We start from the raw sequence: 15,046 nt of genomic DNA, 5'->3' as shown, positions 1-15,046 counted from the left end.
TCCCCTATAATGTCAAAAAATTTATGGTCAAATATGTACTATTGTGTTAACATTTTATTGATTAAAAATGCGTTAGAACACGTTCATCTCAGAGACGAGTTTGTTCAGAATCAGCTACATATAGCAGGTGACTCGATTTCCTTCTCATACATTCCCGTAGCAGTGTATTTCACTGTTGAAGCCCAGCGTCCATTGACTTCTATGGGGCTGCTTTGAACAGTTTTTTTTTAGTGCTTCAAAACTAGACGGTCATTGGATAAATGCTGCGATTATGTCCCACCCCCAGACGCTCAGCGTCTCTGGGGGTGAATGGAGGAGTGGGCGGGGCCGGACTCCGGGCTTCTGCATGTTGATTGGAGGGCCTGTTGAAAGACTGCATCTCCTTTTGATTGACAGCGATTTTGTCCTATAAGAAGTCATTGAAGCTATTCGAGCTCAGTCCCATAGCAGATTTTTGCAAGTGTAGTCGAAAGACAAACTGCTGCAACCTATTTCTTGGTATTTGCTTGGCGAAATTGCCAGTTTTCATCATAACAGGAGAAAGCTGTGTGATTACTTGGTGTTCCTTAACCACCGGTGCGGGCCGTCTCGTTTTTTCTTTGACGGGAAACTAACTAAAATACTCCACGGGTTTTGATGCTGTTCTTCTGGACTTTCTATTCATAAAAAAAAAAAAAAAAAAAAAAAAAAAATCTTCTTAGCTCTTTTCAACAACAATAATAAGAATAATAAGATTTTTTAGCAGCAAATCAGAATAGAATGATTTCTGAAGCATCATGTGACTGGAGTAATGATGCTAAAAAGTCAGCTTTGAAAGACAGCTTTGATTGTTCCTAATAAAATGTTTAACTGCACTCACAAGTGAATCTCAAGTTATTTTGTGTGATAGCTAAATATATTCTTAATAAACTACAAAAAAAAATTATATATTTTCTCTTCATATTCTTTCTTGTAACTCTTCCTCTCAGTCACATACTTGACTAAATGGCTCATTATGAAGCTCATTATGCAGGCCTGTCTTCTCAGGTGTGAATGTGAAGGTTGACGCCTTCTCGCATAGACCCTTTTTACTCAAAAAGTGACTTAGGAAATTTAAAATCAATATATTGTTTTCTGTGAGCAAATAAACAAGATGATTTTCACGTTATTTTGAAGCAAAAATGCTAGGCTACAAGACCCAGTTCTCAAGTCTTGTGAACAAATGTTCTGTATGTGTTTTATGGCCTTATTTTAGTGACTTCAACAATTTAGTTTTTCACTAACCACACATAAACGTTGCTTTCTCAAAAACAAAATCAAGTACATAAATGCTGCTAACATATTATTGTAGCCCAGTTTGTGCTGTTTACAGTGTTATTAGACTTTAGCCACTGAAAAATAAGCAACTGAAAAAAAGCACAAATGTCAGGGCATGTCAAAAAATCTCCAGGCCCCCAAAACACCCTCAGACCCCAGAGGGTTAAAGACATGGAGCTGGACAGTGCAATGCCTCAGCTTTACAAACTGTTCTCATTAGTGGCAACAATTGGAGCTACATCTGCAGGTGTAAAAAGGAGCTTCTCCTGTTTAAAGCGGCTCAAGTCCTACACCCGTGACACAATGGGCCAAGACCGTTTAAGCAGCCTAGCTCTGCTGGCCATTGAGAGGACACTGGTCAAGTCACTGGAAAAGACGCCTAGTTGGTACGACAGCGTCACAGAGCATTTTCATAAAAAGGAATGTAGGGCAGAATTTACGTATAAATAAATAGACAATTTGTATGATGTAGGCCGAAAATGAGCTTCCCCTCTTTGAAAGACCAGCAGCCGCCACTGGTGGCCATGTCTCATCATCTCATCATCCACAGAAAACAGCTGAATGAACCAATGAGAAACAGCAGCGGCCTACCGCCGCGAAACACAAACACTGATGATATCTACATCTTAAAGACAATATATAACTCAACACTAAATGTACCAAGACAGCATTTCACAAACTGATATTCTAAAGCCTCATGTTACTACAGAAGGAACTAAATGAAAAACAATTAAACCCACCAAGAAGAAACTTCCAGCTAAATATTGACACAACACCTGTCGCAATTGACTCAGCAGAAGATAAAGTAACTTACCTGAGCAGAAACGTCGCGGTTTTACACTAAAATCAAACACAAAGAAATGAACTGCAGTTCAGTAATGATATAATAATAATAATATCATTCAGCAGCGCTAACGGTGTTCAACCGTTTCTCTAATCACGCCTCAGGTGGCTATTTAAAGATCACGTCACGCACTTGAGAAACGACGTCATATCCGCCAAGTTCTATCTCATTATAAATTAATTTAACTTGTTATTACTAAAAACGCAGTTGTTGCCTTGTTTTTCTTTTTGATAGAGCGTCAGTGTAATTTAATATTAATAATTAGTTTATTGTAATAAATATAATGATAGACTTTTTTAAATAGATTTTATTTTTGACAGTTTTGTTTACATCATTTTTTAAAAGTGTATTAAAAACAATTAAAACGTTCTTAAATAAATAAAATTTATATTTAAAAAAGGAGAGAAAGAATGCTTTGGGCAGAAACTAGTTAGTAATATTATACATTTATACAAAAAGACATCAATTTAATACCAGTCATGAATTTATTTACCTACACTTTATCATTTATTATTTATATTTAGCTAAATGTTATAATCATTGTGAGAAAGAAAAAAACATTTCAGGATGTCCACGAAGGTCCAGATTTTGCTTCTAGTGTTAGACAGTAAAAAAAAAAAAGTATATTTACATTAATTCATTAATGCAAATTAATAAACTAATAGACCGTGTATATTGATTTTATAATGTATATTCGAATTATTTGTATGACAAACTAAACTGTCATTGACAATCATTCCTGATATGATTAAATGTACACAGTGACACCTAATGGTTATAAAAACAACAAAATATTGAACTAAGTAGTTTTTTTCAGAAATATAGAAATATATCCAGCAGAAATATAGGCCCACAACATCAAAAATACAGCAGTATATTTCATTGTACACATGGGGTACTTTTTATCCCTGTGTTCACCAAATCCATCTTTAGTGTTTGCTGCTAAAAAGCTCATTTTTTAGTTTCATCTGACCATAGAAGCCAGTCCCATTTGAAGTTTCAGTCGTGTCTGATAACTGAATATGCTAGAGTTTGTTTTTGGATGAGAGAGGAGAATATTTCTTGAAACCCTCCCGAACAGCATGTGATGTAGGTGCTGTTTGACAATTTTTAAGGTTTTATGACCCCGAGACTCAACTACTTTCTGCAATTCTCCAGCTGTGGTCCTTGGAGAGTCTTTAGCCACTCAAACTCTCCTTCTCACCGTGCATTAGGACGATATAGACACATGTCCTCTTCCAGGCAGTTTCGTAACATTTTCTGTTGATTCTTGATTATTGCTCTGATGGTGAAAATGGGAATTTTCACTGCTCTAGCTCTTTTCTTAAAGCCACTTCACTAATTTGTGAAGCTCAATTATCTTTTGCTGCACATCAGAAATATATTCTTTGGTTTTTCTCATTGTGATGGATGATTAAAGGAATTTGGGCTTTGTTTTCCCTCCTATTTATATTTCTGTGAAACAGGAAGCCATGGCTGGATAATTTCATGTTCATAAACCACCCTGGAGTGCTCAAAATTGTGAATATGAATGGGAATATACTTCAGAGATATTTTACTCATAAGAATTTCTAGGGGTGCCAATATTTGTGTCCAACGTGTATTTGAGAAAAACATTTATTTCATTATGATATTTCCCCCCATTTTAAATTCTTATTATCCAACGAAAGGTTAGATTTTTGTGAATTTTTTAAATAAAAGATCAAAAGGACTAACAATGCAGATTAATTTTCAGTCTTCTTTGATCATATTTACCAAGGGTGCTGATATTTTTGGCCATGACTGTATGTACTTTGTCATTGCGAAATGTTTTGTGCTTTTAAGTAGGCTAAATGACTACATACTGACACCATTGTTGTTTTTATTGTATTTATTATCCATTAAAGGTCACTTTTCACAAAAAAAGTAAATATACAGTGCCCTCCAAAAGTATTGGAACAGTGAAGACAAAATTGCTCTGTTGGCTGTGGAGTCAAGACATTTACAAATATGATTAAAAGATGAATATGAGACAAAACTACAGAATGTCACATTTTATTATTGGATGATTCAGCACATAGATGTTTTACCAGCTGAGAAGTTCAGCTTTTAGAGTTCATCCCTCTATCTGATGTGAGCATAAGTATTGGAACAGTTGCCTCACAGGTCTTTCTAAGTGATCAGCTGTGTCCTGTTGCATTAATTCTTCAGATATTAAAAGCAGGGAATGTGTCGTATCAGTTATATCCATTACTTCTGTATTCTGAATCTTGCATTTGATGATGACACACACAAACCAGGATGAAGATGAGGGAGCTGACTTTGAGAGAAAAGCAAGCAATTTGGATACTAAAAGAAAAGAGGAAGTCAATTAGAGCTCTAGCAAAAACAAAGGGCATGGAGAAATCAAGAGTTTGGAAACCACCAGCGACACCAGCAACCAACAACGACCTGATCGGCTGAGAAAAATATGACAGACAAATCATAAAATCTGTGAAAATTAATCCTAAGAGACGTGTCTGTAAAATCACCAACAACTTCCAGAAAGCTGGGGTGATGCTCTGACAATCTACTGTCCTCAGGAGACTTTGACACAGAATTATAGATGCTACACAGCAAGATGCAAACCTCTGACCAGCACCAAAAATAGAAAGGCAAGATTAGAGTTTGCAGAAAAGCACAAAGGTGAGCCAGAAGAGTTTTGGAACTGTGTTTATGGACCGATGAGACAAAGATGAACCTTTATCTAAGTGATGGGAAAACAAAAATGTGGAGAAAAAAAGGGAACTGCAATGACCCCAAGCATACAGCCTCATCTGTAAAGCATGGTGGAGGTGGTGTCATGGCATGGGCATGCATGGCTGTCTCTGGAACAGGCCCTCTCATCTTTACTGATGACTTAATGTATGATGACAGTAGCAGAATGAATTTGGAAGGGTACAAAACCGTCTTGCCTACCACTATTCAAGATAATGCCACCAGATTCATTGGGAAGTGCTTAATATTGCATCAGGACAATGACCCAAAACACCCCGCCAGTTCAGTCAAGGAATTTATAAGGGCAAAGAAATGGAAAGTCTTAGATTGCCCAAGTCAATCTCCAGATTTAAATCCGATTGAACATGAATTGCACCAGCTGGAGAGGAGAGTAAAGGCAGAAACTCCCCAAAACAAGCAACAATTGGAATTGGCTGCATTAAAGGCTGGGAAAAGCATTTCAAAGGATGAGACCAAGAGTCTGGTGATGTCTATGGGTCACAGACTCACTGCTGTGATTGTGCGCAAGGGATCTGCAACTAAATAATAGCTTTTAATCTTTTATATCTGCCTTATTTTCAGCTGTCCCAGTACTTATGCTCTCGTCAATGAGTGGGATGAACTCTAAAAGTGCTGTTCTTTTTATTTGGTAAAACATGTATGTGTTGAAACGGCTAATAATAAAATGTGACATTCTGTAGTTTTGTCTCATATTCATCTTTTAATCATATTTGCAAATTTCTTGACTCCACAGCCAACAGAGCAATTTTGTCTGTTCCAATACTTATGGAGGGCACTATATATATATATGTGTGTGTGTGTGTGTGTGTGTACATGAGATTAAGGCTGTAGTTTTATTTCAATATGAACTTGTTTATTGAATTGTTTTTATAAAATATCACATTTCCAATCATAGAAATGTCAGGGAAAATGGCACTCTTGCTTGTATGATAATGCTTAACTATATCGAGGGGTTCATTTCTGATTTTGATACACTGTTATATGTGCACTTTATGCCCTATGGTTATACAAAATAATATAATAAAAAAAAAAAAACAACCATTGATAAACATTTGATAAGCATTGCTAAAACACTGATGCTTGCACCAAATTTATAAATGTAAACTGAATATGACTGAACATTTTGTTGAAAATAATGACAAAAAGTATAACTGAAGTTCCTACTAACAGACACAATTTATACAAACATTAACATCTTTATTTAACAATATATCTTTATCAATCAGCTTTAAAATGATCAGAGGTTATAATACAATAAAATATCCCCCCCCACCCCACAATAGAAAACACTTTACGTGCACAAATGTTTCTAAATATCAGTGAAACCTGAACCAAAAAGTGCAAATTCATAATTAAATTTAATATTGGTGCAAAAAGTGATTAAAAGGTAAATGCTTAAACAACCACATGAAAAATGAAAAAACCACAACAAAATGAACACTGTATTGATGGTGTCTATGCCATTAAGAAAATTGACCATTTCTGTTAATTGTTTCACTGCGTGAAACCTAGATCATGCCAACTACATGGATAAAATGACAAAAAGTTGAACTCCTCCTGAACTTAATTGAAGGGTTTAACGATTTTCATGGAAATGTAGTTCTGAAAAAAAAAATAATAATAATTAATTAGCATTGTAGACATTACATCTCAAGTGTAAAGTCTCAACAGGACTGATAAAATGTGTCCTTACCGGTAATGAATACAACAAGATCCCAATGAATAACAGCACTAAGATTAGCACAACCAGGCCAATGAACAGCCACTTAAATCTTCGCCAAACTATGAACTTGCACGTCTTGCATGGATTTGAGAACCAAAAGAACGAGGTTTCAGGTCGCCTGAGAAGTTGAAAAGAGAAACAAATCTTGTGATGATCTTCTATTCAAACACAGAACAGAAAAAAACACAATGTAAGAAATCAATTACTTGGGAGGATCCAGTTTTGGATTCATATTTGGCTCATCTCTGCCTTTTCCAGCAGGTCTCTCATCTGCTTCCTTCTCATTCACAATCTCCAAAGTCAACTCAACCTTTCCCTGAAACCAACATATAAACAAGCCACAATTAATCAAGCTTTTAGAAAAAATGTCAAGATGAAATGACATTAACAACCCATTTTAACAAAATATCACACATTTGCAAGTGACACGTATTTAATGTAGAGAAGGTTTGATTATATTCATCTGATTGTATCATGAACAATGAAAGGTCATACTGCACCATAAAGAAATGGATAAAAAAAAGCAGTACTTACACCGAGTTCCCTCTTCCCATCTTTATCCATGTAGCATGGCCACCATCCTCTAACTGACTTCTGGTCAAAGAGAGACTTCAGCTGGTCTGACTTTGGAGGTGTGGTTCCATCCGGGACCATGCTAAGGCTACATTTCTCCGGTGATTTGGAAGGGTTGATGAGATGGTGCAAATCAAGTTCAATAGCACCTGTAACGCAAGTGAGATTAATACACAAAGCCAAAAATATGAACAACAAAATTTCCAAGATCTGCATGCATCTCACCTAGGTAATCATCCAGAGAGAATTTGTCATTATCCCATATTTGAACAATCAGCTTGGGTGGGATTCTAAACTCTGATTTGTCAAGGCTCCAGAAATTTTCCTTTTGAACAGAAAAGAATGAATATTTTAATACTTAAGTGCTCTTCACAATACATGAAGCACAACCAAACTGCATTACCTTTTTAGATACCAGACACAGCTGCTCTGCAGGCAAGTATTCAAACCCAAAGACAAATCTCCAGTTGAAATTGCCATCGCCATCCAAAGATCGGTAATGGACGTCTGTTTTTTGCTTATCTTCTTCCATACCTGGCATCCACCTAATCAAAGACAAACGCATGAATTATGACAAATATTACTTGTAAAACAAGTAAGGCAAGACTCCACAGGTGAACAGTGTAAAAATGTAACTAATCAATCAGGGAAATGTGGTGACATCTATTAAATCACAGTAAATTAAAATAATTGTTTTGTATAACAGGTTTTCTAGATTCAAAATTTTTTTATTTTGTTGATGTAATAGATTCTCTAAAGAGGTTTTTACAGAGGTAATTATAATATACCAAAATTGTGTAAAAAAAAAAAAATTAAAAATGATATGCAAAGTAACACAAAATTGACTATTGGTTTTGCCTTAAGAGACTATATTTTTACATACCCTTTTACATAGATGTCACTCATATTTTCGTTAGTAATGCTGGTTTCATCCAAAACTACATCAGACGTGTTCCAAACAATGACGCGCAGAAAATGCCTGATAGAAAGAATGAATGTGAGTCTATCGCCAAACAACATAAAAGCATAACCGAAAGCACCAATTTCTTCTCACTTTTTTGGTTTGCGTGGAAATATGTCAAAAGGAGGTCCAGGAGGCCCAAGACTTTTTGGGAAAATGTCTACCCACATCTGGAGTTTTCCCTATAAAACAAAGACTAGTCAATAACACAGATAATAAAGCAGTATTTTGACTAACTAAATATAGTTCTGTACAGTAGATCACAGGAAGAACTGGCCCCTTGAATAGCATCACACCTGTGGGAGAGTCGGTTGGAAGCTACTGTAAAGAGTCCTGGTTTCAACATGCTCTGGAACCAGGCCTTGAGTTCTGAGGACATGCAGAGCGATCCGTTCACTTGGCGGTCCCAGGTGTTCGTGAATTTCCTTGTTTGCTTCTAAAATGCATACATATACATATATACACAATACAACTTTGAATTCTCACTTGACAAAGTTTCAAATAGCTTTTAAAAGTCAAGAAGTTTCACCATTTGACAACATATTTTAGTATTTTTATAGGACATACACAGTTGCTATAGGACAACTGTACATCCAATCAATTCGACAAGACATATGAAGATGCATGAATCAGAACAGGTTGAAGGTCTTTACCCAGTTTGGAGTATATACCACAATACAGTTTGTCAACCCACCATAATGATGTTCAAAAGAACAAAAAGCTCTGAAAATTACCAAAGTCAGAGAGGCAGTACAATCGGCCACCAAATGATAAAGTGTTTCCGTTGTCTTCGCTCCTGGGTGGACTCAATCCTTTCCATCGGGCAAGCTGTTCAAGAATCTTAGATGGATGGAGTTGATCACGCCACTGGTTTGGTCCAGAACTATTCAATAAATAATACCATTAATCAACCAAAGTCTCTACTTTTTGCATTAAAGTGTATGGGACTCACATGCAGTATGTCTGGGCTAAACCACAGTGGGAACCAAAGCGAGAAAGAAGACGGTTCTCCAAGTCAATGACCGTCTCCCCAACTTTCTCATCACGGCTGAGCAAATCAAAGTCATAGACGGCAATTTTCAGGTCTTTGTCTTGTGGGAGGAAGCATGTCAGTTCAAACATTCTGTTGAGAGACAAAAAACTTAGTTCACAGTCTTCTTCGACGGTCTGAATACAAGATGAACTCTCAAAAATAAATTTGATTGCATTACCTTCCAAACACTGGGCTAAGTGTGTATGGTACATAGTTGTCCCTGTCATCAATAGACTTTTTCCCCAAAGAGATTTTGACATATGGGTCACACTGAAAAAAGAAAAGGAGCTTTGCTTTTCCATTTTACTAAAAAGGAATTCAAGAAACTGAAAAACAGAAACTCAAAATTAGTCGTGAGGTTGAAAGAAAGTACTTTGCCATTGTTGTCTTTGGGTTGCAGGTCGATGGCTTGAACCACATAGATCCTGACCACACACTCCTGAGAGACACTGTCGGGCAGCTCTCTGAACTGTTGTGGTGGAGGGGGCACCCCTGGGTCATCTGGCAATGGGTACACCTTAAAGGAGCCCTGAAAACAATCAATTAAACAAAATCATTTATTTTACACAACCACAAACAGAAAAAAACATAAGGTGGGACTTAATCAGCATTACATTTATTCTTAAAGCAAATTAATAAGACATCTTGCCTTGAATTCTCCAACTACAGCAGGGTCATCATCGTCACTTTCATTTTTACCACGCTGCAATTTGAAGGTGCTGCAGAAATCAGTAAGACCCATGAACTCTTTTACACTTTCCAGCTCATGGTCATATACCTATGAAAACCAACAGAAGAGAACCTCACTACAAATACTAAACCATACAACAAATCTTTGTGGATTCAAATTCATCAATATGTAAAATAAGTCAATAAGTATAATAAGTAAAAGTTCATTCAATAAAATTTCTGTCATATTTACTCAAGTGCATATGTGACCCTGGACCACAAAACCAGTCATAAGGGTCAATTTTTCAAAATTGAGATTTATACAGCATCTGAAAGCGGAATTAATAAGCTTTCCATTGATGTGTGGTTTGTTATGATAGGACGATAATTGGCCGAGAGACAACTATTTGAAAATCTGGAATCTGAGGGTGCAAAAAAAAACAACAAATGAAGTTCTTAGCAATGCATATTACTAATCAAAAATTAAGTTTGAATATATTTACGGAAGGAAATTTACAAAATATCTTCATGGAACATAATCTTTACTTAATATCCTAATGATTTTTGGCATAAACGAAAAATTGATATTTTTGACCCATACAATGTATTTTTGGCTATTGGTACAAATATACCCCAGCGACTTCAGACTGGTTTTGTGCTCCAGGGTCACATTGTTTTTTGTTTTTTCCATGCAGCAATAATGCAGGACTGAAACAAAGTCATGTGGGATTGGAACGACTTTTACTTTCTGGGTGAGAAATTCTTTATGTAGCAACATTACAATATATATTTCTAGATTTAAGGTATTTATTTATTTAATATTAAATAAATATGTATATCTGCAATGTTATTATCGACAGAATTCACACCTCCAATGTGTCATAACCTTTGTCAAGGTATGGGCGGCATTTCTCACTCTGTCCAACAGAAGCATAAAACTTACTCCACCAATCAACAGTCTCTTTCTCCTGTAAAGTAGTGACAAAATGGATAGTTTCATCCTCATGATAGAGCTAAAATACAGATGATGATGATAAATGATTTAAAACCAAAGCTTAAATGGAAAGTGTGCAGAATATTACCACAGAACTCACCTTCTCACGCTGTTGAAACCAGGAAGTGCACACACACACACACAAAAATAATTCATTAATAACTGGTAATATTAGGCTTGAAAAAGCTCATATTTGTAAATTTTCTGTTTTATTTTATCAGTATAACAGACCACAATCATCATTAAAATAATTTTTCTTAATGTACATTTCATATACATTTTTAAAAAGCCTTAAAACTGATAAAAATGTATACGTTAACATGAACCTTTTCTCCATGATTAAATGTACACACAAGGGAGTTAACTTTAAATGATTTAAAAGAAAGTTAGTATGATTCCTTATAGAGCAAGTCAGCTGTACAAATCACTATAATGTGAAAAGAGACTTATAATTACGAGAACAACAGATTGATTGGATACTCCCCCAATTTAACCCATTTGTAACTACAGAAGGTGAAGATTTACTTAATCAGCCTTAATTTGTGCTACAGACTAAACTTTAGTGTTAGTGGTAAAGTGTGTAATTTAAGTGCCACCAAACAGAAAAACGTTTTTTGATCAGCCTGACAGGGTTGGAAATAAACATACTGGCATTGGTTTGGTACCACTAGCGCCAATTCAGAAACTACACACTTTATACTTTGAACTTAGAATTGCATTTAATTACAAAATCAGGCATTTTGATTAAAGTGCCTTATTTCTATACATACTTGAATGTGACTAGCAGTGGGCATTTTGTCAACAGCAGCTGAGATGCCATAAAAATACTGAAATTCACAAAGTTGAAAATAGAACCAAATTCATACAAATGTATGAACCAGTGTCCATTACAAAGAGTTCTCTCACAAGTTGAGACTTAAGTTCCTAAATCTACAAAATCAAGCGACTTGGTAGCAGTACCTGAGCTTCTAGAAGTTGCTGTCTGCCATCATCTATGTTTACATGGAGGTCTCTAGGAGAAGCTGCCATCAAAGCCACTGCAGGAAAAGGGAGAATTTTTTAAGAATGTTAATAAATATTATTTCAAATTTGCATTTTGCAAATTCAGTGTACACTAGAATCAACAGAGTTATGGTGACTATACATGCTTAAATATTAATGGCCAGATTTACTAAACATGGCAAATTAGTGCGAGAGAGCAATTCCAAAATAGTGCGATGGGCATGGACATTTTTGCGGGTGATTTACTAAATTAAAGAGCACAGACACATTTTACTTAAATTTTGTGTCTGAAAGGGAAACTCATACAAATGCATATTCAATAAGGTCAGACTCTGAAGTTATCATAAAAACTAAGTCTGAATGGAGTTTGGACTGAAGTATTTGCCAAAGTTTAATACTAAAACCAGAATGTTTAGGGAATACAATATAATGTCGCCTTAATTGCAAACCAATGTCGGTGTATATAAGAAAATAAAATGAGTAAACAACTTTGTAAAAAGGAAAGTACCTTTTGAAGACATAGCCACTTCTGCAATTGTGGCATAAGGGTCACATCGAAACACTTCCAGGGAATTGATGGTGCACTGACCCACCACAGGTTTCCGTCCAAAGGGTCTGTTGTCAATGACTTTCATCACTATAGGGGGAGAATACATCTCTTCTTTGGGTAGAAGCTAAAGACAGAAAACAAGATGCTGAAGACATATAGCCTATGGCCTCAGAAAAACAGTTTGCACCATATTTAAATATGTCATTGCATTTCACAGCAAAATAGCAGCATTTAAAGCATGACTGCACCTTTTCTCTACAGGTAGATGTGGATGCTCACCACTTTTAATAAGAGGACATTTCCTGGAAAATTAGGGCACTTCTTCATGTTTTTGATAACAGCTGTCTGAACTCTCTCTCCTCCGCACTCCACCACCAGACTGGGTGACGTCACAGGAGCCAGCTGATACGTCTTCATGTTACGCAATCCCCATGCTAGAACCTGCATCCAACAATCAATAGAAATTTCAAAAAACACTACAGTACTTTTCTACAAACAAGTTGTGGGTTTACTGTCGGCTTGGAACAAATATGACTTCCTAGTGTAAATACGGGTGATTGTGTGTGTGTTTTATTTTAATAGATTGTCTTTTTGGACAAGAGACAATTTTAATAGAAAATTGTCTCAACAGATCAATTAAATGATTAAAGGACATTTTGATTCTGCAAGATTTGACACCAAGCAAGTCCAAGCAATGAGAAAAGACAGGGTTGAAACGGACCTCTACGGCAGTGAGTTGCACCACAGGTCGCACCCCTTGAGGAACCATATAGAGTTTCTCTCCTCGTTTGGGGGGAATAAGGGGAAGTTCAGTGTCATTTCCCTAGAGTAGGCAACAAAAGAATTATCAACAAGAATTCTATTTGAATCACAAAGCAGCCATTAATGTGGTTAAATAGACCTAAATTCTATTAAGAACCACACCTTGGTCTTCAGAATGAGCTCTGCAGCCACCAGAATCTCCCCAGCAGGACCATTTTTGTGCTTTACAGGCTCCCAGAGGAGTTTAGGAGATGCATCCATGCCTGAAGTCAACTTTACCATAGGTACACATATACTTCTGCCAAGCATTTCATCTTTACCCTACCAGGATTGACAAAACACAAATCATTCAGGCTGTGGGGACACTTGCATACTAAAGTGCAAGAATATACACACAGTTGTTAGTATTTGTCTTATGTACCAGTAAACTTGAGAATAAATCTGTTTAATATTATGTCCTAATTTGCTGCTTATTAATAGTTGGGTAGATGTTAAGTTTAGAGGATCTAAAATCTAGTCATGCAGAATAAGGCATTAATATGTGCTTTTAAAGGTACCAATTAACAGCCAATATGCTAGTAATTTGCATGCAAATTAACAACTAGTTAATAGAGAGAATTGGTCCCTAAACTAGTGTTACCGAAATCAGACTAACCACTTGATCACTGTCAAAGATTTCCATAACCACGATGGGTGGATTCTGGACGACAGACTGGGGATCGCCATTGATTTCCACATTTTTAAAAATAAGAGTCTGATCCCATGTTGGGTTCAAGGTACTTCGGATTGTCTCTGTTGTTTGGCTGTGATGTAAGAATGACACATGGACATATGGATCTGCAATTTAAACCAATAAGATTTTAGTTATAATAAAAGCCTGGTCACTTTTACAGATAATTAAAAGACATACTGTATTAGCAATATCAAAACTGCTATAACACCTGAGAAGCTGTCTTTGTCCAGAGCAGTAAGGTTTCTGGCCTGGTAAACATAGACTCTCAAGTGGTATGCATTGGATTCTGCAAGAGAAATCAGGCTCAATGTTAATAAAACAGATACTCTTAAAAAAAAAGAAAGTGTTTCTGAAATCTCTGTTCCTAATGAACTCACGGTCAAATGTGCATGATACAGTCGGTGTGTTGTCTCCAAACTGCTTAACGGAAGCTTCCGCTTTAGTGCCTTTTTCATCACCTTTAGAATCCATGTCAACTCCCTGTCAAGCAAATCAGCAGTGAAGAGTTCATTATATGGCTAACAAAAAACAGAATAAGTATTTAAATTAAAATTAAAATTCGGCAGCTTTGATGCTAACCAGAGCTCCTTCCAGTTTGAAAATAGCCGAGGCTCCAATCCGATCAGCAGGTGTCATCTTCCTCCTCCAGCGCCGCCGACGAAACGTGTCAGATGATCGCTGCTGCCTGTGGAACTTCCAGCCAATGAGTGAGGTGTATTCCCATCCCTCTGCATCTCCTATATCCTTTTTCTGCATGTCAAACAGTTAGGAAATACACGTTATAAAAGCACAATCAAACATACGACCCTAATTAACTTTGAAAAGTCTTGCACAATATACACTTGCATCAGCAGCCGTTTTGGCACCAGGAATCCTTTTGCGAGGTCGGATCATTCTTCTGCGACGATGAACATGGTACATCTTCTCAGTTGCCACCCAAGATTTGGGCTTGTCATCAGTTGGAATAGTGAAGCCATATTCCCAACCTAAATTTACAAACAAGCATCATATAACTGTACACAGCCCAAATATTTAAATTGGATGAACTAAACTAGTTTTAATCATTACAGTATGGACTAGTGCAAACAGATATGCAGACACGCTTGTGTGAGCATGAAAGATATACTGATTCTACATGAATAGGCATAC

At 36.4% G+C, this 15,046-nt stretch overlaps 2 protein-coding genes across 4 annotated transcripts in view; both read right to left on the bottom strand.

The window, feature by feature from the left end:
• LOC306857659 (SUN domain-containing protein 1-like) overlaps positions 1–2,250 on the bottom strand; it is a 32,502-nt gene extending 30,252 nt beyond the window's left edge. The window contains exon 1 of one of the 2 annotated variants that reach the window (XM_079397697.1): positions 2,111–2,250. The gene's annotated coding sequence lies outside the window, so the exon portion shown is untranslated. The remainder of the gene's footprint in view (positions 1–2,110) is intronic. The other variant, XM_079397695.1, reaches the window with a different exon arrangement.
• Positions 2,251–4,015: 1,765 nt separating this feature from the next.
• The window catches only part of myof (myoferlin), a 30,940-nt gene continuing 19,909 nt past the window's right edge, over positions 4,016–15,046 (bottom strand). For both annotated transcript variants that reach the window (XM_079397325.1, XM_079397324.1), the window contains 25 exons: positions 14,744–14,883; positions 14,477–14,647; positions 14,275–14,377; positions 14,106–14,183; positions 13,820–14,001; positions 13,327–13,485; positions 13,124–13,225; positions 12,682–12,843; positions 12,361–12,526; positions 11,811–11,887; positions 10,726–10,824; positions 9,837–9,965; positions 9,561–9,716; positions 9,366–9,457; positions 9,107–9,277; positions 8,889–9,037; positions 8,451–8,590; positions 8,248–8,336; positions 8,077–8,172; positions 7,597–7,738; positions 7,419–7,518; positions 7,155–7,342; positions 6,827–6,936; positions 6,591–6,738; positions 4,016–6,499 (listed from right to left, as the gene is read on the bottom strand). In XM_079397325.1, coding sequence (XP_079253451.1) covers positions 6,461–6,499; positions 6,591–6,738; positions 6,827–6,936; positions 7,155–7,342; positions 7,419–7,518; positions 7,597–7,738; positions 8,077–8,172; positions 8,248–8,336; positions 8,451–8,590; positions 8,889–9,037; positions 9,107–9,277; positions 9,366–9,457; positions 9,561–9,716; positions 9,837–9,965; positions 10,726–10,824; positions 11,811–11,887; positions 12,361–12,526; positions 12,682–12,843; positions 13,124–13,225; positions 13,327–13,485; positions 13,820–14,001; positions 14,106–14,183; positions 14,275–14,377; positions 14,477–14,647; positions 14,744–14,883 — 3,188 coding nt within the window. In that variant the 3' untranslated portion in view covers positions 4,016–6,460. The remainder of the gene's footprint in view (positions 6,500–6,590; positions 6,739–6,826; positions 6,937–7,154; positions 7,343–7,418; positions 7,519–7,596; positions 7,739–8,076; positions 8,173–8,247; positions 8,337–8,450; positions 8,591–8,888; positions 9,038–9,106; positions 9,278–9,365; positions 9,458–9,560; positions 9,717–9,836; positions 9,966–10,725; positions 10,825–11,810; positions 11,888–12,360; positions 12,527–12,681; positions 12,844–13,123; positions 13,226–13,326; positions 13,486–13,819; positions 14,002–14,105; positions 14,184–14,274; positions 14,378–14,476; positions 14,648–14,743; positions 14,884–15,046) is intronic.

The sequence above is a fragment of the Barbus barbus genome (assembly GCF_936440315.1).
Source record: "Barbus barbus genome assembly, chromosome: 38".
NCBI lineage: Eukaryota > Metazoa > Chordata > Actinopteri > Cypriniformes > Cyprinidae > Barbus > Barbus barbus.
The sequence above is the reverse complement of the archived record's forward strand: the minus strand, read 5'-3'. Positions and strand labels throughout refer to the sequence as shown.